The sequence below is a fragment of the Dromiciops gliroides genome, chromosome 4, assembly GCF_019393635.1.
Source record: "Dromiciops gliroides isolate mDroGli1 chromosome 4, mDroGli1.pri, whole genome shotgun sequence".
NCBI classification, from domain to species: Eukaryota; Metazoa; Chordata; class Mammalia; order Microbiotheria; family Microbiotheriidae; genus Dromiciops; species Dromiciops gliroides.
In genome coordinates, this window is record NC_057864.1 from 450,441,989 (window position 1) to 450,464,590 (window position 22,602).

The 22,602-nt window shown below is 41.0% G+C and overlaps 1 protein-coding gene and 1 pseudogene across 3 annotated transcripts in view; both read left to right on the top strand.

Moving 5' to 3' along the window:
* The first annotated feature begins 5,326 nt into the window (after positions 1–5,326).
* On the top strand, positions 5,327–7,726 carry LOC122755235 (annotated as a pseudogene).
* The window catches only part of LOC122754199 (Golgi pH regulator), a 45,494-nt gene continuing 30,572 nt past the window's right edge, over positions 7,681–22,602 (top strand). For 2 of the 3 annotated variants that reach the window (XM_044002390.1, XM_044002392.1), the window contains exons 1-7: positions 7,681–7,899; positions 13,690–13,749; positions 14,700–14,803; positions 15,389–15,495; positions 16,209–16,310; positions 17,756–17,788; positions 18,962–19,082. In XM_044002390.1, coding sequence (XP_043858325.1) covers positions 7,858–7,899; positions 13,690–13,749; positions 14,700–14,803; positions 15,389–15,495; positions 16,209–16,310; positions 17,756–17,788; positions 18,962–19,082 — 569 coding nt within the window. In that variant the 5' untranslated portion in view covers positions 7,681–7,857. The remainder of the gene's footprint in view (positions 7,900–13,689; positions 13,750–14,699; positions 14,804–15,388; positions 15,496–16,208; positions 16,311–17,755; positions 17,789–18,961; positions 19,083–22,602) is intronic. The other variant, XM_044002391.1, reaches the window with a different exon arrangement.

A 22,602-nucleotide genomic window follows, 5' to 3' on the forward strand; every position in this document is an offset into this window, starting at 1 on the left:
CATACACACACACACACACACACACACACACACATTAATATGGGAGCTACCAAGCTTGACCACTTCACCTACCAATGAATCACAAGGAGACTTTAGAGCTCAAAACAACAAGCTTGTGGCTCAATTTGTTGATTGATTTAAATGACTTTATCACCAGCTTTGTTGGGTTTTTTTTTTCCCAATAGCTCATACAAAGAGCACCAAATGTCAGAAGTTATTTATAAGAGGATTTACAACAACTATTTTTTTCAAGTCTGGCAGGTGTTAGTTGTAAATGAATTATTATACAACTAGGTTCCTTTGGTCTATGGAATGGGGAGAGGAAAAAAATAACCAACATTTGCTTAAATGTTGGGTTTTACTTAATAATTGTATTCACATCATAAAAAATCTTAGTCCTAGAAAGAATTTCAGGAATCTTCTAGTCCAAGCCATGCCTAAAGCATGAATTAATTCACTACTAAAATGTGTCAATCTTTTTGTCTAAGCCCTAGGAAACATTTATAAAATTTCAAGCAAATTAAGACTAGAGTTATCCTAGAGTTTAGAACAAGTGTGGGGTTTCAACACAACCTCTAAGAAGGAACAATTTGGGAGAAGGGGGAAGAGAGGTATAAGCAGGGAAATGAGAGAAAGGGAAAAGACTTAGGCCAAGACTGAAGCCAAAAAGAATCTTGTGAGCCGCAATGGATCAGAAATATTCAGGACTTATCTTCTTGATGGTTTCCTAATAGCATCCCTGGACCAGTTGATGGCATTGTCTGTTTTCAGGAACAAGGACAGACAGATGAGATAAAGATTCAAGCTTAGATCCCGTCAAAGAAACTGCCTAAGAAGAACTTCCAGAGCCCATGAAGGTGAGAAAAGAACTTCCATCAACCTAGAATTATGTGTAACTCTTTGCCACATGTGTTATGGATGGAGCCCACTTTCTCCTGGATTCTAGATGTACTTATGAGAGTGGGACACAGACTTTGGGAGGATATTTTGTACCAGTTGTTCTCACTGTACCACTTTAATAAATAGTCCTTTATTTTTTTTTTAAATCTACTCAAGGATGGAAAGACTAAATGATAATCAGCTGACAATCAGCTGACACTCCCACTGCATACCAGTGGGAGTTTATGAACTAAAATACTAGAAAAAATAACCTCAAGACTTTGGGACACCCCCTAGAGCCCTGAAGGGATATAATAGCCAAATTCTGGGCCCTGACTCAAAGCAGAATTTATTATCTTCCCCATCTCCAAACCTATCCCTTTTCTGAACTTTCCTATTTCTGTCAAAAGCATCACCATCTTGGGGGCAGCTAGGTGGCGCAGTGTATAAAGCACCGGCCCTGGATTCAGGAGGGCCTGAGTTCAAATGCAGCCTCAGATACTTGACACTTACTGGCTGTGTGACCCTGGGCAAGTCACTTAACCCCTAATTGCCTCTCAAAAAAAAAAAAAGCATCACCATCTTTCCAGCACCCAGATTCACAATCTTAATAGATCATTAATCCCTTATTCACCCCACCATTTCAAATCTTGTTGTTTTTATGTCTGCTGTATATATCTCATCAATGCCCTTCTTCCAAATCATACCACCATAGTTGTGGCCCTCATCACTTTTCACCTGGACAATTACCTTCTGATTAGTTTCCCTTCCTCACATCTTGCCCCACTCCAATATCTTCCCTATAGATGCCAAAGTGGTTTTCCTAAAATGCATGTCCCTCCTCTGTTCACAATGCTACAGTGGCTCCCAGTTGCCTTTAGAAGCAAATACAGGGGGCGGCTAGGTGGCGCAGTGGATAAAGCACCGGCCCTGGATTCAGGAGTACCTGAGTTCAAATCTGACCTCAGACACTTGACACTTACTAGCTGTGTGACCCTGGGCAAGTCACTTAACCCCCATTGCCCCGCGCAAAAAAAAAAAAAAAAGCAGCAAATACAAACTTATTTTTAGATATTTAAAAGCCTTCGCAATCCAGCCTACCTTTCCAGATTTATTATATACTGCTCCCCTTTACTCACATTACATTCCGGGCAAACTGGTCGACTTCACATGGCATTCCATTTACTGCCCTCATGCTTTTGAATAGCGTATCCCTTATGGAACATATTCTCTCCCCACTTCAGCCTTAGAATTCCTCACCTTCCTCAAAGTTCAGCTTGAAATGCCCAGAACTCTTATGGAGGTCTTTTCTTATCCTTCAGCTTCTAGTGCCTTGTATTTGTAGTGTCCTACATTGCATTTGCTTTATAGTTAGCTTGTTTTTATTTAATGTATATGTCTTTTCTCCTGGGAGGATATAAGTTCCCCTGTTGTCTCTGAAATTACATCATATTTACTTTGTGATGTTTACTTACATGTATGTGTTTCTTCTCCTGAGAGAATATAAATTCCTTGAGGGTAGCCACAATATCATTTTTATCTCCAATGCCTAGCATAATGAAAGTGTGCTTAACAAATGCACGTTGATTCATGTATTCATTGATTGATGAAGAATTATTTAGATTGACCATTTTCAAGTTCAAGGTGAAATCTCTTAGTCCCTGCAAGGCTTTGCTTGTGATGCAACTAATCTACTGTATGCCCAGGTTCCAATGAGTTTCTACAAACCAAAACTGTCATTTCTCATTGCCTGAGTCACAAATCTTTCACTTTCTTAAAGTCAATAAAGTTAGATGAAATCAATTTAAAGTTTTTCTTAATGGCATAAAAATTAATCACTCAGCTTATAGACATTTTTATACTTCAGGACAAGGATGTGATTTTTGGCTAACTTTCAAATTAGAATACTGTCAATTATTACATCCCACTGGGAAGCCCTTGAAGGGATTTGAGTGGGGAATGGCTAACTCAGTGGCATTCTACTCCTGGGGTAAACTGGGCATCATGTTCTGGGGACAGTCTTGTCACCTTTCACAGAAAAGCTAACCTAACCTATGTTGCAGGGGAGAGCCCTCTCGTGAGATATTTGAGACAAAGAAAATTCTATGTTGTAGGTTGGGGGAATAACTCCATATTCCTTCACTTGGATGAAAAGTTAAATGTTGAGTTCAATAAGAAATGTTACTGCTCTTTATTCCCTTTGAGTTCAATATAATATAAATTCAAATATGGATTGGACTAAGGATCTTTCAGCTTTGAAATACCTGATCCATTTCCCTAGCAGACAGTCCTTTCCCTTTTGTTGCCAAGTGTTGTTATTCCTACTTTCACATTCCTCATATAGATCCACTTCTAGGGTCACCAACCTGATACAGGCTCTCATAACCTCATGGCTGAACTAACCTTCTGGCTGGTCTCCCTACCCTGCTCCAATCCATTCTGTGCCAAAGTGTTTTTCCTAAAGCACAGGTCTGCCCATGTCACCCCTTCCTCACCCAATAAACTCCTATAATGTAATGTAGCATCCTCTATTTGGCATTTAAAGCCCTAATCAACCTGAATCCTCCCTACCTTTCCAGCCTTCTGATACTTTATACTCTATTCCACACACTTTATTATTCAGTGATACTGGCATACTTTGTTGCTCCATCTCCTGACTAGGTGCCTTTTCACTGACTGTTCCCCATGCCTGGAATCCTCTCCCTCCTCATCTCTGATTCCTACCTAACCTGGCTTCCCACAAGACTCAACCCAAATCCCATCTTCTGCTAGTACCTTCCCTCTGAGATTACACACATACACCTTAAATTTATGTACAATTCCCATTTCAAACTATGCCTCAATTTGCAGTCTCTCTCAACCCCCTGCATTCACCCCTCAAAATATCTCAGCAGCAACCCTCTTATCTCAGAGCAAGAGGTGTTTGTGCTCCTTATTGAAGTTATCAAAGCTACCTGTGCCCTTGATATGACTTCCCCCTGGGGCAGATAGGTGGTGCAGTGGATAAGGCACTAACCCAGCCTCAGACACTTGCTAGCTGTGTGACCCTGGGCAAGTCACTTAAACCCCATTGCCCAGCAAAAACAAAAAACAAAAGATAAGATAAGACTTCCCCCTCACCCCCACCCCCACATCCTCTAATATCCTGCTTAGATGCATCACACCTCTTTTATGCATCTTCAGTCTTCTGCTTTTCACTGGCTTTTCATCTGCCTACAAATACACTTCAGTAATACTGGGGGGGAAGGAATCTTCACTTCACCTTTCTACTCCATCCAGTTACCACATGATCTTTCTTCTCCCTTTCACTGCCAAACTTGCAAAAAATTGTCTGTCTACTTCCCACCTCTGAACTCAGGCAAGTCACTTCACTTCCGGTATCTGTTTCCTCACCTGACTGGCTCTAGTAATAATTTCATTCTTCAAGAAGTGGAGGAATGAACAAGGAGAAATTCTATCCCAGTTCTGATTCTTATTAACAAGGAGGAATTGGTTTCTGAAGTCAAAATAATGGGAATATCAAGAGAAGGACCACTCATTTGTAGAGTTTGTGATAAGGAAAAAAGAAATCTGGGCATAATCTGACATGCACCTTAAAAATAGGGAAAGAAGATTTCAAAGGGTTCAGAAGAAAGGTGGGTAGGATTCCATGGAGTAAACGATTACAATATTTTTCAACATTTTAAAATATTTCAGGGAAAGTCAGACTAGGAAGGATGGGAGATGCTCAAGAATGAAATTCTGAGATTATAAACAAACAATCCCAACGAGGATTTTAAAAGTGAAATTAATCCGAAGAAACCAATGTAGATGTACAAAGAACTCACTAACCACTTAGATTTGGGTTTTTGTTTGTTTGTTTGTTTGTTTTGGTGAGGCAATTGGGGTTAAGTGACTTGCCCAGGGTCACACAGCTAGTAAGTGTTAAGTGTCTGAGGTCAGACCTGAACTCAGGTCCTCCTGAATCCAGTGCCAGTGCTCTATCCACTGCGCTAGCCACCCCCCACACACACCACCACCCCCCATTTGTTTTTATACAGAAGATGAACATAAAAGCATAGTCCAGATCTATGAAAATAGTATGGGGAATGCTAAAACTCAGATTGAGCTGAGGCCAGCAAAGGAAACTAAGGACAAAAGAGGAGAAAATTCCTGGCAGCTAGGTGGCACAGTGGATAAAGTACCAGCCCTGGATTCAGGAGGACTTGAGTTCAAATTCGGCCTCAGACACTTGACACTTACTAGCTATGTGACCCTGGGCAAGTCACTTAACCCTCATTGCCCTGAAAAAACAAAACAAAACAAAACACCAAAGAGGAGAAAATTACATTAAGAGAAAAAGGATAAGGTGGGATATTAGTTGGGAATGAGAGCTAGGGTTACAAGTAGGGGAAGTGGATCTTATGTCTAAGTAAGGTACAGCTACAAACCAAAAGGTCTGTAAATTTCAGAAAAGAAGAAAATAGCAGAGAAAATTGAAGAGAAAGAATGGCAAGAAGAAATTAAGAAATGGTTAGAAGAGGTGGCAACTAGGTGGCACAGTGGATAAAGCACTAGCCTTGGATTCAGGAGGACCTAAGTTCAAATCTGGCCTCAGACACTTGACACTTACTAGCTGTGTGACCCTGGGTAAGCCACTTAACCATCATTGCCCTGAAGAAAGAAAGAAAGAGGGAAAGAAAGAAAGAGAGAAAGAAAGAAAGGTTAGAAGAGCCTGAAAGATCTAAAAAGCCTACACCAGGAGAACAATTAGCAAATAAACTACTGCAAAACAAATTACAAGAAGAGGCAAATCTTGAATTAACAACAAAAAAAAATTTGTATACATAATCTGCAGTATAAATGCCATGAATCCATCTACAAGAGATGATTTTACAGAGTTGGCAAGTCACTAAGTTACAGAGTATGAAAAATTACACAGTATTTATACCAGTTTCTTGGAAGCAATAGTTCAAGATATGTGTAATTTATTGGAAATGGGTGACTTGAAAAAGATTACCAGTTCATTGGCAATGCTATGCAGTAAAAAAAAAAAAAAAAACAGAAACAAGAAAAGCAACACAGTCCAAAAGAGGAAGAACTGTATGGTTCCTGGAGGGGAATTAAAGGCTACAATGAAAGATGATCTTGTAAACTGTCATGGCTATGATGGAGCATATGTGCAAACTTTTGAAGATTTCTTTCATGTGACATTTCATCCTCTCCCCATTGTCCTCTTCTGTTGTCCATGTTGTCCATAGACCCTTCAACGTGTAGCACACCTTCCTTTCCTTTCAGCTCTGCCAAATGCTGCAACCAAAAGTGCAGTATCTTTGTCCTGGTTACTTAACCCCTTGACTGACACTTAAGTGCTAACTTGATTGTTGATACCAAAGGTTTAAAATCGGGAAACATCCTGCATAACTTTTCTGTTCTCTCTCTGTCTCTCTGTCTCTCTCTCTTGGGGGGGGGGGGTTATATTTTGAGTTTCAAGTTGTCTCCCTCTCTCCTTCCCAACCGTGCATTAGAGAAAGCCATCGTTTGATGCAGATATGTCAACCCATACAATACATTCTTTCTCTGGAGGTGGATAGCATTTTCCTTCATAACTTCTTGGTAGATGAGTTGAATCATCATATTATTCAAAATAGCTTACTCATTCCAAGCTGTGGAAAAATTGGAACACTAATGCATTGTTGATGGAGTTGTAAACCAATCCAAACATTCTGGAGAGCAATTTGGAACTATGCCCAAAGGGCTATAAAACTGTGCCTACCCTTTGACCCAATAATACCACTACTAGGTCTGTATCCCAAAGAGATCATAAAAAAGGGAAAAGGACCCACATGTACAAAAATATTTATAGCAGTTCTCTTTGTGGTGGCAAAGCATTGGAAATCAAGGGAATGCCCATCGGTTGGGGAATGGCTGAACAAGTTGTGGTATATGAATGTAATGGTATACTATTGTGCTGTAAGAAATGATGAGTAGGCAGATTTCAGAAAAACTTGGAAAGACTTAAGTGGACTGATACTGAGTGAAGTGAGCAGAATCAGGAGAACACTGTACACAGTAACAGCAACATCATGTGATGATCAACTGTGATAGACTTTGTTCTTCTCAGCAATACAATAATCCAAGACAATTCCAAAGAACTCGTGATGGGAAATGTTCTCCACATCCAGAAAAAAAGAACTGTGGATTCTGAATGCAGATTGAACCATACTGTTTCTACTTTTGTTTTTTGTTTTGTTTTTTGAGTTTTCCCCTTTTCTTCTGATTCTTCTTTCACAACATGACTAATGTAGAAATGTTTAAATGATTGTACATATATAACCTATATCAGATTGCTTTCTTTCTGGAGGAGGGGGGAGGGAAGGGAAGGAGGGAGAAAAATTTGGAACTAAAAATCTTATAGAAACAAATGTTGAAAATTATCTTTACATGCAACCAGAAAATAATAGAATACTTTTATGATTTAAAAAAAAAAGCTTACTCATTCACAATTACTTTTCAACGTCCTCTTGGTTCTGCTCGTTTCACTTTGCATTATGTCATGCAAGTTTTTCCATGTTTTTCTAAAACCAACCCTGCATAACTTTTCAAAGGGCTTCCGTAGGGTGACCTCCTCTCTCCTAGAATCGCCTCCTCCCCTAGGACCGCCTCCCTCTCCTAGCACAGCCTCCCCTCCTCGCCCCGCCCCCCTCCGGCCTTTCCGCCTCTCTCCCAGACCTCCCTCCGTGCCCCGGCCACTCCTAGTCTTTCTCCGCCCCCAAGGACAGAAGGGGCGGGAGTCAATATCGCCTTTCTGGCCGCTGATTGGCTGGCGGCGGACGCCGCTCGATGGCGTGGGGTTGGCGGTGGTTGACTGAGCTGGAGCAATGGCGCCGGCCTTTGGGGCCAGTGGCCCGGGCGTGTAAGTGGTTTTGAGTCCGGAGAGCGGGAGGCCGGGAGCAGCAGCCGTGACTGGGGGGGATCGTGGCCCCCGAAAGCTTCATCATGAGTTTCCTAATCGACTCCAGCATCATGGTCACTTCCCAGGTGAGGAGGCGGCGCCCCCCCCCCCGCCCGTTTCCCAGGACAACCGCTCTACCGCTCCTCCCCCCACCTGCACCGGAACCCCCCCTTCTCTCCCCTCTCCTCATCCCTGGAGCAAAGGGCGGGGGAGTCAATACCACCCTCTGGCCGGGCCTCACTCCTTCCTCCTCCCCCCTCCCCCAACTACCGGCCTCCCCTCCCTTCTGTCCCTCCCCCCCCCCGCCCCCCAGCCGAGAGCATCCATCCCAGAGAGGACTAGAGGCAGAACACCCGGGCGTAGAGGTGGTAGAAACCCTTGACACTCCTTAGCTGGGTGATGGGGGCACGTGACTCTGAGCCTCAGTTTCCCCATCTATAAGACGAAGCTAACTCATTTTAGTCTCCACTTCTTGGGGTTTAAACGAGAGACTAAAGTGGACGAAAGTCCTTTGCAGTCCTTAAAGGCCCCTCTCTCTGTCAGTTTCTGTTCCCAGACTTGCTTCCAGCTAATTTTGTAAGTATAACCTCGCCTTTGACCTCAGCCCTCCAGCGGCTGGGCCTGAAGACCCTTCCCCCGCTGGCATTTATAACACAAACTCCTGACATGGGGAGTTAGCTGGAGAGCTGCTGTCCAAAAACGAGCTCCGAAGCTGTTGATTGGCTACCATCCTTTTTTTTTTATTTAAAGTCAGAAACGTAGAGTAAACAATGTTGCCTAATAGAAGAGGAGTAAACAATGTTGCCTAATAGAAGAAGATGAAAAGCCATTTTTGGAGCCCTGCATCCCACCCACCCACTCTCCTTTAGGGACAAGTGAGCCACTTCCCTATTTACTAATGAGGCGGTGCTGAAGGATTCTTTTCAGTCTGTACCGGGATATGGTTTTGTTTATGTTCGGAACCCTTCCTCCTACCTTGTTGTTGGTGGTCATTCGTTTCAATGGTGACCCCATTTGGGGTTTTCTTGGCAAAGACATGGGGGGTTGTTTGCCATTTCTTTCTCCAGATAATTTTACAGATGACTTTAGACTAGAACAGATGAGGAAACTGAGGCAAAGAGGGTTGAGTGACTTACCCAAGGTCACACAGCTAGTTAGTGTCTGAGACCCGGTTTGAACTGGGGTCTTCCTGACCCCAGGCCGAGTGCTCTATACTGTCTACCTGCGTGCTAGTAATACTTCTCTGTTTTTGAGTCCTTTTCTGATTGATTGTGAATTCACCTCCACCACCCGTGCTTTGAGACAATCTCAGTGACCACTTGAATGTGATGCATAGTCCACTTCTGTGGACATTCATTCCAGTCTTTCCCACCTGATTCTTTTTATTTTGTCATGATGGTACCATTATGGTGGATGGTTTGTTGTTGGAGAGAGAAAGAGAGAGGAGGAGAGATAGCAATGGGTACCAGGAGAGAGGGATACAGTTCCTGCTTTCTAGACAGCTACTCTTCATGCCTTTCCTGGTTGGACTCTCTAGGTGGATAATAATAATAATAATAATAATAATAATAATAATAATAATAATAATAATAGCATTTATATAGCATTTATATAGTTCCTTCCTTTTCTAAATCTGTGAACTTATCCCTACTTTAAAATCAATAAAGTCTGGTTTTTTTTTTTGGTTGAAAGTTTACTTGTGCTTCATAATCTACAAGAGAGTGTAGTGCAGTTTTAATCCTGGCTCTAAACCCTCATCTGTGCTCTCCGTTTTTCTTATCAGTAAAATGCCCTGCCTTGATAAGCTGTTGTGAAGATGTGACTTCATTATAGTAACTATTGAGTGCCATTATAAAAGTGGGTTCTCTCCAAAATATATAATCCCAGAAAGTCTTGAGAAGTGTATACCAGATCAAATAATAACACGGGGAAAGGTTTGCAGCAAAAGAAAGGTGTCTTTTCCAACCATGATCATTTCTGCCCTGGGACTGCTCATCTTCTCTACTTAGCCTTGCTAACTTTCACCCCGGAGATCTCATCCGTAACAGAAGTTCATACTTGACTCATGCCCTCTGTTACTTCCATCTATTTGTGCCTTTTATTAGTTCCAGAGTACAGTGTAATTTTCAACTCCTTCCAAGGGCAAAGTTCTGCCAACTCCATTTCTTAGACTGCACTTAAGCCTCCACATTCCAACTTCCATTTTATTTACAGCACTAACAGAGGGATTACTTTTCCCTTCTGCATCACCTTTTAGTTGCCCTCTCTAATGTTGCCAGAATTCATATTTGCTTTGGTTCTACTCTTAATAAAATCCTTGGTTACTTTATTCATCCTTCATCACTTCTGAAGCTCTCCAAAACTCCCTCCCTCAATATTAAAAGAACCTGGAATGAGCTGGACAAGCATCTGTCTCTGTTCCTCATTTTCTTCCCTGCCTCCATTGCCTTTCTGTCCATTTGCCCTCTCTCATAGCCTTGTGTCCTTTGGTTTCTTTTTTGTGTCCAGAGCTCCATTTCTTACTCTTATCATGTCATCCAGCTAGCATTTCTTTCACTTTCTCAGCCTGAACTTCTGCCCGACCATATGCACTGCCCCTAATCCCTCTTGCCTGACTTTTCTAACCTCAGGCATCTTCCCCTTGTAAGTTAAGTAGACATAGTTTCTACTATTTAGAAATATATCTGACTTTCTTGAGAGCAGTGATACCCAAAGTTCATAAAAGTATTCCTGACAGCCAGTGAATTAGTCCAGAATGCAAGGAGTGATTTGTATGTTAGTGTTAGAGTGAGGTTCCAAGCCTACACAGGGTGAAAAAGTGTGTGTGTGTGTGTGTGTGTTTAGGGGGTAAAAGAACCATTTATTGTTGACAGATGAGCCAGCTTGACATTGAACATAGCTTTCATAATGTTACTGTGCCACCAGCTCTTCAAAGAGCTCTCTTGGTTCTACACTGAGAAAAGAGAGACCAGAAAAAAAGCTCAGAGAAGGAGGGAGGGGACACTTAGCACTGATCTGGCTCCCCTTCACCTCATTACAGTCCCCCTAATACCTGCTCCTGAATCTCTTTCTTCCTTTCTTCCTTTCTTTCTTTCTTTCTTTCTTTCTTTCTTTCTTTCTTTCTTTCTTTCTTTCTTTCTTTCTCTCTTTCTTTCTTTCTTTCTTTTCTTTCTTTCTTTAGTGAGGCAGTTGGGGTTAAGTGACTTGCCCAGGGTCACACAGCTAATAAGTGTTAAGTGTCTGAGGCCGGATTTGAACTCAGGTATTCTTGACTCCAGGACCAATGCTCTATCCACTGCACCACCTAGCAGCCCCTGAATTTTTTTCTTTTTGACAATGACAGATAGGAGCCAGGGGTTTGTGGGGCCTTTTACCCCAGCAAAGTGGTCTCAGGAAAGTCTACGAGCCATTACTGTTGAGGAACATCATTTAAGAGTCCTTTATAAAGGGTCCAGTGACTTCCTAATTGCCAAATCCAAAGTTGATTTTTTTGGGGTCCTTATTTTCCTTGCCCCTTGGTTTCCAAAGTACCATACTCTCTTGATTTACCTCTTACCTCTGAGATGTTTAAAAATTTTGAGAAAGTTTCTGGGTAATTAATCATGTTATTAATAATGCTAGCATATTACCAATAAAAGGAACGGTCATTTGGCCATCTCTCTTGGACCAAAGCCAACTCATGACTGGCTCACCGCCTTTGGAAAAGGGGTTGTACCTGAGGGTGGAAATCAACTCTGATTGGTTAACAAGAAATGAGAGCATGAATATTATAATGAGAGGTGGGCTTATTCCAACAAGGGTCTTCAGGTTGTGATACTGAGCACCCAGTCATGGTCAAAGAGATTTATCAATATCCATACCACCTGTCTGACAAAAGGGAGAATCCACATAAGCATTCCCAGACCAGACTGAGTAAACATGAGCAGGAATCCACCCATTTGCCTAAACTTAGAATTTCTTTACTGTCTTTGACTAGATCTCAGCTTTCCTGGCTGGGTAAGGCTTTGGCCAAGATTTCCACACTGGTTGATTTCAGGATGAGGAAGTGGAAAAGGGGAAAAACTTGGGTCCTAATTCAATAATTAGTTATTACTATATGAAAGAAACAATCATTTCTCTCACCTCCTTTAACTGCTCCTTCTCATTCTCCTTTGCACTCCTCTTTTTCTCTTTGTGACTCCTGAAGGTAAATGTTTCCCATGGTTTTTTTCTCTCAGCCCTTTTCCCTCAAGATACTCTTTCCTTGGGGCAGCTAGGTGGCGCAGTGGATAAAGCACCGGCCCTGGATTCAGGAGGACCTGAGTTCAAACCCGGCCTCAGACACTTGACACTTACCAGCTTTGTGACCCTGGGCAAGTTACTTAACCACCATTGCTCCACCAAAAAAAAAAAAAAGATACTCTTTCCTTGGCATTTCTTATTCATTCCCACTACTTTATCTATGACCTCCATGCAAGTGACACAACTTCCTCATCCCTGATCTCCTTGCAGAGCTCTGACTTAATTCTCTAACTACCTGCAAGCTAACTGTTCATCAGAATGTCCCGCTGGCCATTTATAGTCAACATGTCCAAAGCCAAGTTTATTTTCTTTCCCTCCCAAACTTGTTCCTTCTAATATTTCAGCTCATTTCACCACCCTCTCCTTGTCTTCTAGATTCAAAACTTTAGTGTTATCTTTGTCTCCTCACTCTTCTCCCAACTTGGAGTCATTGATGACTTTGTTGACTTCTCTCTTATGTATTATTTTGCATTAAGTTATTTGCATACAATCAAACATATATGCTCCATAAATATAGGAGATTTATTTATTTGTTTGTTTGTTTGCTTGCTTGTTTATTTTTTATTTATTGGTGGGGCAGTGACGGTTAAGTTACTTGCCCAGGGTCACACAGCTAGTAAGTGTCAAGTGTCTAAGGCCGGATTTGAACTCAGGTCCTCCTGAATCCAGGGCCGGTGCTTTGTCCACTGCACCACCTCGCTACCCTCAAAAACCATATATGTTTGAAATCATCAATAATACCCAGCATCTAACACAAAGTAGGTGCTTATTAAGTGATTATTGAATTGAATTGAATTAAGAGTCTTTTAAAATTTCTGTTGCCATCTATAGGAAGTTTCTGGTGAATACAAGTTCCACTGACTCCTTTATTGCCGTATTATTGCAAAACTAACTGCATGATTCTGTTTTGGCCTAAAAATAAAATATAACAATATATGCCCTAGAACTGGAATTCTTAACCTGGGGCCTATGGATTTATATATGTGTGTGTGTATATGTGTGTATATATGTATATGTGTGTGCATATTTTATGTATATGTATATGCATGTATACATATATACATATGTAAGTATGTAGTGCATGTATGGTTTTATATCTTATCTATACACATATACATATTTGTATATTTGTGGGTGTACATATACACATATGTAAGTGCATGTGTATGTATGTATATATGTATAAACTTCCTTTCAATATAATTGGTTTTCTTTGTAATCCTATGTATTTTATGCTTTAAAAATTATCCTGAGAAGGGGTCCAAGGGCTTCCCCAGACTACCAGAGGAATCTGTGGAGCAAAAACGCTAAGAACCCCCGCCCATGAAGAATGCCATTTCTGAAGTTCAGAGCTACTTCAACTTCTTCTCCCTCTGCTTTGGGTTTTCAGTGATGTTCTATGTGTAGGTGACCAAATTCAGGGGATGTTGTGAGCCTCCAATCCATGAAATAGTTTTATTATTTTAGCCATTTAAACATTAGACCCTTGACCAGAGAACATGCTCAGAAGGTCTTCTGCCCAAGACCTGATGTGTCTTCCCCAGTCACTTTCAGCAGTTCTTCATCCCAGCCTTGATCTTTTTTCCCATCTGCAGGTTCTCTTCTTTGGTTTTGGATGGTTGTTCTTCATGCGACAGCTGTTCAAGGACTATGAGGTGAGAAGGGATCCATTTTCCCTCCTGGATTTTAATCTGAAATAGTTTTAGACTAGAATAGTAAAAATGTCAATACTAGTACAGAAGTCTCAGATTAGAACTCTGAGTGGTATTTTATTATTTACATCCATTATATCCATTTTAAATAATATGACTTTGGGGCTGACATGGGCTACTGGACTCAAATCTTTTTTTTTTTTTTTTTTTTTTTAGTGAGGCAATTGGGGTTAAGTGACTTGCCCAGGGTCACACAGCTAATAAGTGTTAAGTGTCTGAGGCTGGATTTGAACTCAGGTACTCCCGACTCCAGGGCCAGTGCTCTATCCACTGCTCCACCTAGCTGCCCCTGGACTCAAATCTTAAAAGATGACTGGGGAAGGGCAGCGAGGTAGAGCAGTGGATAAAGCACCAGTCCTAGATTCAGAAGGACCTGAGTTCAAATCCGGCCTCAGACACTTGACACTTACTAGCTGTGTGACCATGGGCAAGTCACTTAACCCTCATTGCCCTGCAACAACAAAAAAAGTGTGAAAGTACTGAAACTCACCCATGGTCTCCCCAGTCTCAAGGGTGGATAGGGAGCCCTTCTCATATTAACCAGACATCCACTTTGCTTGCACATGTCCATATTGTGGACACTATTCCTGATAGCTTCATGATTTGTGCTTTACACTCTCCAGCCACAAGGAGTCACATAGTTGCCTGCCCTAAAGTTGTAATGTAAAGTAAGTCATAATTATCAGGTACTTTACAAAAGCTAAGTAGCAGCCACAGGTTTTCAGATCAAGACTTTCTTGCCTGTTCCCTTTGATTCTTTCAGACACATAGTAAGATGTGAATGCCATCCTTTTCCCATGACCATAGGGCTTCTGGTGCATGTGGGCTGAGCAGGCCTTTCCTTTGGCCATCTTTTAGCTGGATCTGAACATCTCTTTTACCGTCCCTGACAGGTGCGCCAATATGTTGTACAAGTGATCTTCTCGGTGACCTTTGCATTCTCCTGTACCATGTTTGAGCTCATCATCTTTGAAATCCTGGGTGTGCTCAATAGCAGGTGAGTTTTGTGCACCAACTGGCATTTTTCAGGAAGAATCCAGTGTTATATTCCTTCTTCGGAACAGTTACTGGATTATTGAAAAAGTGCTCCCTTGCAGAAAAATCATCTCAGCCTCCCTTTTGGAGCAATTAGGGCAATAATGTGAAATGTATCTCAAATGTCCAGCTGTATTAAGAGGTTAAAAGTATAAAGGCATCCTAAATCTTTATTGCACACACGATTGATTCTCTTTTTATTCATATATTGGGACGAACTCCCAGAGATAAAGGTCAAGGTCATCTAACCCACCAAAAGTTCTATAGTGGGGATCGCCTTCGACATTTCAAGTTGTGGCACAATAGCTGAAGCCATAGTGTCCCAGACAACCAACTGATCTTCTCAGGAGCATCAGATAATAAAAAGTGCATGGTTATTGTTAACCAGCATCACGCTTCCTGCTGAGCAGAAGGAGCTGCTTCCTGGGAGCCTGTCAGCTGTTGAGTTTGACTCTCATCAAGCCAGAGGTGGGAGGAAGTGAATGTGGGGAGAAATTAGGCCGAAATACGCAATCCTTGTAGTGACCCTTTCCAATCTTCATTTCAGTTCCCGTTACTTTCACTGGAAATTGAATCTGTGTGTAATTCTGCTGATCCTTGTTTTTATGGTGCCTTTCTACATCGGTTATTTTATTGTGAGCAACATCCGACTCCGTGAGTGTTTGAGCCCCCAAAGCTGTGGATTGGGATGAGCATGTTTGGGGACTGAGACCACCTGACACCTGCATTTTTCCTCCTTACTTCCAGTAACCATTGTCCCCCTCCCTTTCTTTTGGCCGGGTGGGGGAGTAAGGGAGGGTGCCTGGTATAGTAGACACATTAGTACACATACACATGGTATAGTACACATAGTAGGTACTCAATAAATATTTAAGTGAATGAAGTTAGTGTCTTCTACCGCATCCTTCCATCTTCCAACACCATTTCTATCTCTCCCTAAGTGCAGTCCTATCCTTGGTTTCAGCCAAATTTCCCTTCTCCTTTTTTCCCTTGGATTCCATCAAATATTGGTAAGAAGTTTTCCATGAAGGGGGCAGCTAGATGGCACAGTAGATAGAACACCGGCCCTGGAGTCAGAGGACCTGAGTTCAAATGTGGCCTCAGACACTTGACACTTAACTAGCTGTGTGACCCTGGACAAATCACTTAATCCCAATTGCCTCACAAAAAAAGAAACAAACAAAAGAGAAAAAAAAAGTCTTCCATGAAGAAGTAGATCGTCCTACTTGAACAGCAAACTTATGTGGATGGGAGAGGAAAAGGAGGTCATTGGTGTGTTCTGGGTTTCTAAGTAGAGCAAGCTCCTAACTTTTGTGTATCTTGCGCCCACCTCCCACCCCAACCCCAACCCACCTCCTATATCTTAGTGCATAGACAACGACTGCTTTTTTCCTGTGGCCTATGGTTGACCTTCATGTACTTCTTCTGGAAATTGGGAGATCCATTTCCCATACTCAGCCCAAAACATGGTAAGTGATTTTGTTTTAGACAACTACTTCCGGGGGCAGCTAGGTGGCACACTGGATAAAGCACCGGCCCTGGATTCAGGAAGACCTGAGTTCAAATCTGGCCTCAGACACTTGACACTAGCTGTGTGACCCTGGGCAAGTCACTTAACCCTCATTGCCCTGCCCCCCCCCCAAATGTACTAAGAGAGTACACTAGAGATAACTACTTCCCTTTTTTAATTGTTTTTTTCCCTAGAGAAAGGCAGTTTGCCTAACATTTTCCTCATCTTGCATCCTAGCAGTGAACTCAATTAAGACTTCCTGTCTTAGAACTAAATTAACCCCTTGCCCTCTAGATGACATAAAAATGCTGATTCCAGGACTGAACTATTATCTGTAACCAAAGAAATAACAATATTATCTCAGTCGATGAGTCTATGTTGAGAAAGGTAAGCATTACTACTCATGGATTTAAAAAAAACACAACTTTCCAGAAATCACTGCTTATTCTGTGGTGCCAGCATCATTTTATAAAAAATATTTATGGTACAGCTAGGGGGCACAGTGGATAAAGCACCGGCCCTGGATTCAGGAGAACCTGAGTTCAAATCTGTCCTCATATACTTGACACTTACTTGTGTCACCCTGGGTAAGTCACTTAACCCTCATTGCCCTGAAAAAAAAGATATATATCTATATATTTATCACAAACAATATTCAGATTGAACCAATTAAACTTTCTTTGTAATTATTTACATTTTAACTTTTTTGCTTTTTCATTTATAAGTTTTAATGATGTGTTTTGTTTTTAGGTTTCAAACATTTACAAATTACTTCTACTTCATAAGATGTCTCTTGTAAACTAAAACTGATACTATAGTGAGTTCATCTGAGAGTGCACACAACATTTCACATCAGTAGCACTCCCCTCCCACCACTCTCTTTTTTAAAAAAATTAATAGAACCTATTTTCTCTCCCTCCTATTCTCCACCCCTTGAAAAAAGAAAAACAAATTTCTTCTTGTAAATATGCATAATCAAGCAAAACAAGTTCTCTCGATGGCCGAATAAAAAAATATATGTGTCCCATTCTGTACCCTAAGTCCATCACTACTCTCTGATGGATTGAATATCATTTAAATAAATAGAATTTCTACCTGTGATGTATCATAACAATTTTTTAATTATTTCATATACATCTCGGGATTCTTTGTCCATTAGCTTCCATTCGTTTTTCCTCTTCTATGGTCGTAAGATGTATTCTATACTTCTGGTTGGGTTTTGTTTTTCACATTTCAAAAAGGTCCTTCCCTATTTCTTTATAATTCTCATACTTGCTGTTCTTTTATTTAACCATTCCCTTAATATTTAATGTTGAGGTTGCTTTCAGTTTTTGCAATTACAAATAATTCTGCAATGAAAGTATTTCATAGATAGTCCTTTTTTGTTTTTGATAATACTTTTAGGGTATTTTCCCAACAATGGAATTGAGTCAAAGGGTATGATTGTTTTTGTAACTTTTACTGCATGCTGCAAGATTGCTGTCCAAAAAGATTCCATTATGCAATTCTTCCTGTAATGAATGAAGTGTACTTGTTTCCCCACACCCTGCCAGCATTGAGTTTTGTTGCTTTTAATTCTTTTTGCCAATTTGATGAGTGGTACTTCAGTCTTTGAGTTTGCATCTTTTATATTATTAGTGAAATTGGTCACTTTTAGTTGATTACTAACGGTTTGTGTTTCCTCTTTTGAAAAGGCTTTCCTTATGTTTTTTGATCATTTATCCAAATACAAAAATGAATCCTGGACAAAATCCTGAATGAAGAATCGCGTGTGTGTGTGCGTGTGTATTTGTGTTTATTTGTATGTGTGTGTACTGAAGAATATGAATTTCTCAGCCAACAGGTCTGTCTCCTAGAGTAATTTGAGATAAAAATACAGATAATAGAACTATGTTTGATAAACCACATAATAGAGTCAAGTAAAATATAAACATGTAAATATATAGATACATATCTATATATGCATATATGTGGAGAGAGAAAGAGATTATAACACTCTATTATCAGAACCCTAGAGAGTCCCAGAATTATTTGGCTTTAGAGAATAAAATTGGATATGATTGTTTTCTGCAGCAGATTTATCTTCATAATTGTTTTTTCAATTTTTTCTACTAAGATTTAAAAAAAAAATAATTGGCATTCCTCGAATATCAATTGATATTGAAAAGAGGTAACCCTGAAGCTCACTGGGCAGAAAAATCAGATTAAGATGAAAAATTGACTACAGCAAATACCTTACACACAGATAATGGAAAGTTGGTGTTCTGTGTTGACTGTGGTGTAACAGAAAGCGCCCCAGTCTTGTAGTCCAAAGAAACCTGCTTTTGGACCCTGCCTCTGACATTTTTTAACTTTGTGATCTTGGGCAAGTTGCGTTATTCAATGAGCCTCAGTTTCCTTCTCTATAAAATGAAGACAGTAGTGCTAGTACTACCTACCTTACAGGGTTATTATGAAAATCAAATCAGTTCATTAATTTAAAAAGTGTTTTGCAGACCTTCATAGGCTATATAAATGTCACATTGTATTTAAGAATCCCAGGTGAATTTTTTCATTTACAGTAAAGGAGAAGTCAGTTGCTATGTGACTAATATGATTCCATTTTTTCAGGAATCTTGTCCATCGAACAACTCATCAGTCGAGTGGGTGTGATTGGGGTCACCCTCATGGCCCTGCTTTCTGGATTTGGGGCTGTCAACTGCCCATACACCTACATGTCCTATTTCCTCAGGTAACTCAGTTTGGGGGTTTTTTTTCATCCTTTTCTGCCACTTTCAGGAGTTCAAGTGTCCCCTACACATACCATTTAGCTTAAATGTTCTGTCTCTGATCCTTCTGTTGATTCATATTGGCTTGTCCATGAGGCTAACCCACTTTTTTTTTCCAAAGGGAAAAATCATGAATTTCAGGACATGACTTTCAAAAACAAAGCACATCAGTTTGGGCAACAGTCCAATTCAGCAAGCATTTATTAAGCACTTGCTTCTATCTACTATTTCAATTACCAAGAGGGATCCAAAGATGATATGGGACAAAGGCTCTGGTTATGTACATAGTCAGTATTCATTTATTAAGCACCTACTATGTGCCAGGCCCTGTATCTCCAGGGATAGAGATACAAAGAAAGACAAAAGCAAAAGACAGTCTCTGCCTTCAAGGAGCTCAGAGTCTAAGGGGGGAGAGAACATGCAAATATCTGTGTACAAACAAGATATAGAAATTGGAGATAATCCACTGAGGAAAGGCAGGATTCACAAAGCTAGAAGATACCTAAGCAGGGCAGCTAGGTGCGCAGTGGATAAGTCACCGGCCCTGGATTCAGGAAGACCTGAGTTCAAATCTGGCCTCAGACACTTGGTACTTACTGGCTGTGTGACCTTGAGCAAGTCACTTAACCCCAATTGCCTCACCAAAAAAAAAAAAAGATTCCTAAGAGAGCATCTGTTCCAACCCCTACCTAAACAGGAATTACCTTCTGCAACATCAATGGTGTGTGATAATCCTTTGCTCTGGTGATAGGGAGGTCACTGTCCCCTGAGGCAGCCTGTTTTAATTTGGGGCAGCTCTGGGCCTAAATAGAAGTCTCTTGTACCACATCCCTGATGAGGGGTCATCAGACCTTTGCTTGAAAACCTCCCGTGAGGAAGAACCAACCCGACCCAGAGGCAGGCCATCAGCCTTGGGGTGCTTCTAATTGTTAGGATGTTTGCAGAGCTGAAATCTGTCTTTTGCTGCCTTTCACTCCCTCTTCTGTCTTCTAGGGTCAGTCAGAACAAAGCTAACCCTGCTTCCATAGCACAGTCCTTCAAATACTCAGAGGTTTTAATTATGTCTCCCCTGGAGTCTTTTCAAGACTAAAACACCCCCAAGATCCATCGATAGATTCTTCTCTGGCCTTACCTTGAAACTCTTCAATGTCCTGGCTACCCTCATCTGGATGTTGTCTGGCTTATCAGTGGCTTTCCTAAAACATTTTGCCCAAAACCAAACAGAACACTCCAACTGTAGCCAGATGAGGACAGAGTAAATAGAGTCTGTCACCTCCCTCATTCTGAACTCTTACCTCATTAAATGCAGCCTGAGGTTGCATTAGCTTTCTTGGCCAAGTATCCTATTATTGACTCATAAGGAGCTTCAAATCCACTAAAACCTCAGATCTTTGTCAGGCGAACTGCTTTTTAGCCAGATTACCCCCATGTTATACTTGGGAAGTTAGTTTTTCTAAACTTGGCTTTAAAATGTTCTATTCATCCTTATAAAATGTCATTGCATTAGATTGAACCCAGTGTTCTAGCCTCTCATAATTGTATTTTGAATTTTGACTTTCATTCAGTGCATTGACTGTCCTTCTCAGCTATGTCTTACGTGCAGGGTTAATAAGCATGCCATTTAGGCATTTCCTTAAGTCAGTCATGAAGATGTTCAGTAACACAGGACCAAGAAAGGTTCCTGGACCACTCTACTTGGGGGGGTGGGGGGGGGGGGGCGACATCCTTCCAAGATACCGTCAGACCATTAATAACTATTTTCTGGGTCCAGCTATTCAACCTGTTCTGAACTCATCTAGTTTAAGGGGTCTTAACTTGAGGCCCAAAGACTCCCATGGTTAGATTTTAGGCAGTCTATGAACTTGGAAAGAAAAAAAATGACTTCTTTATTTTCACTAACCTCTGACTACAATTTATTATTTCCTTCCATTTTGACTGTAGGAAACACTTTTTTTTCTGAGAAGGGACCCATAAGCTTTACCAAATTGCCGAAGGAGTCCATGACAGAAAAAAAGAAAGCCCCCGGTTTTAACTGTACTAATGTCTACCTTGTACCTTTCCATCTTATCCAGAAGAATAGTAGGGGAGACCCTGTCAAACAGTGTACTGAGATCTGGGTAAATTATAAACAGAGCATCCCTCTGACTTACCAGAAAAGGAATGTACCTCAAGACTAGGCCCAGGGTTGACCCTTCCCATGCCCCAATCTAAAGGTTCTTTTTTTTGTTTGGTTGGTTTTTGCTGGGCAGTGAGGATTAAGTGACTTACCTAAGGTCACACAACTAGTAAGTGTCAAGTGTCTGAGGCCGGATTTGAACTCAGGTACTCCTGAATCCAGGGCTGGTGCTTTATCCACTGTGCCACCTAGCTGCCCCTAAAGGTTCTTTTTAGAGAACCTTTAGACAGAGATGACAGAAGGACCCTGAGAGTTTGGTGCTTCTGCCTTCTTTCCTTCCTCCCTGATTTGGCTACTCCAAGCAATGAACTTTCCATCATCTTCTTGCCTACTCATATGGTGCTACCTTGTTTGTCACCCTTTGCATTTGTCATGTATCCTAAAGCCATATATATTTTTTTCAGAGTAAAAGTATTTAATGAAATAGCATAGTAGGGAGCGCTAGGTGGCTCAGTGGATAAAGCACCAACCCTGGAATCAGGAGGACCTGAGTTCAAATGTGACTTCAGACAGTTGAGACTTACTAGTTGTGTGATCCTGGAAAAGTCACTTAACCCTCATTGCCTGCAAAAAAAAAAGAAAGAAAGAAAAAAGAAATAGCATAGTAACAAAAGTAGTTGTTGAAGATTCCCTCAGACCTAGGGGTACACTTTCCCACAGAAATACGCTCATCAGTAGGAAGAGCAGGCTCACATAAGGACCATGCATGGGGGACATACCTACAAGTAAGGAACATGTGTGGTGAGGGCACACATGGGGAAGGACACACATGTAGACATCCAAAGTGGCCTCATGGGTGACTGCATGGAGGAATACATACAAAAGGAGCACACGTGCTGAGTACACGACAGGAAGTGCTGGAGGCTGTCACTGTCTTTTGATGATGTGATCACACTCTTCCCTCTGGCCATGCTGAAACCATATTTTAGAGAACCATTATATTCATTATGAGGCAGGAGACCTGAGTTTAAAGGCCTGCTCAGCCGTTTACTTGCCCTGTGACCAATGGAATGATATTTAACCTCTCAGAGCCTCAATTTTCTCCTCTTGAAAATGGGGGTAATTATGCTTTCACTACCTACCTCAAAGGGTTGTTGTAAGAAAGACCCCACACAAATCTTAAAGCACCAAAGAAATTCATTACATCATATAATGTCCATGTATCATCATAGATATTATAATAATTCTGTTATCTGACACATAATATGCTTAATAAATGCTTATTGATTGATTATTGAAGACAACAAAGGCAGGAGGGTAATAATAACCAGTACTTATAGAGAACTTTAAAGTTTGAAAAGTGCTTT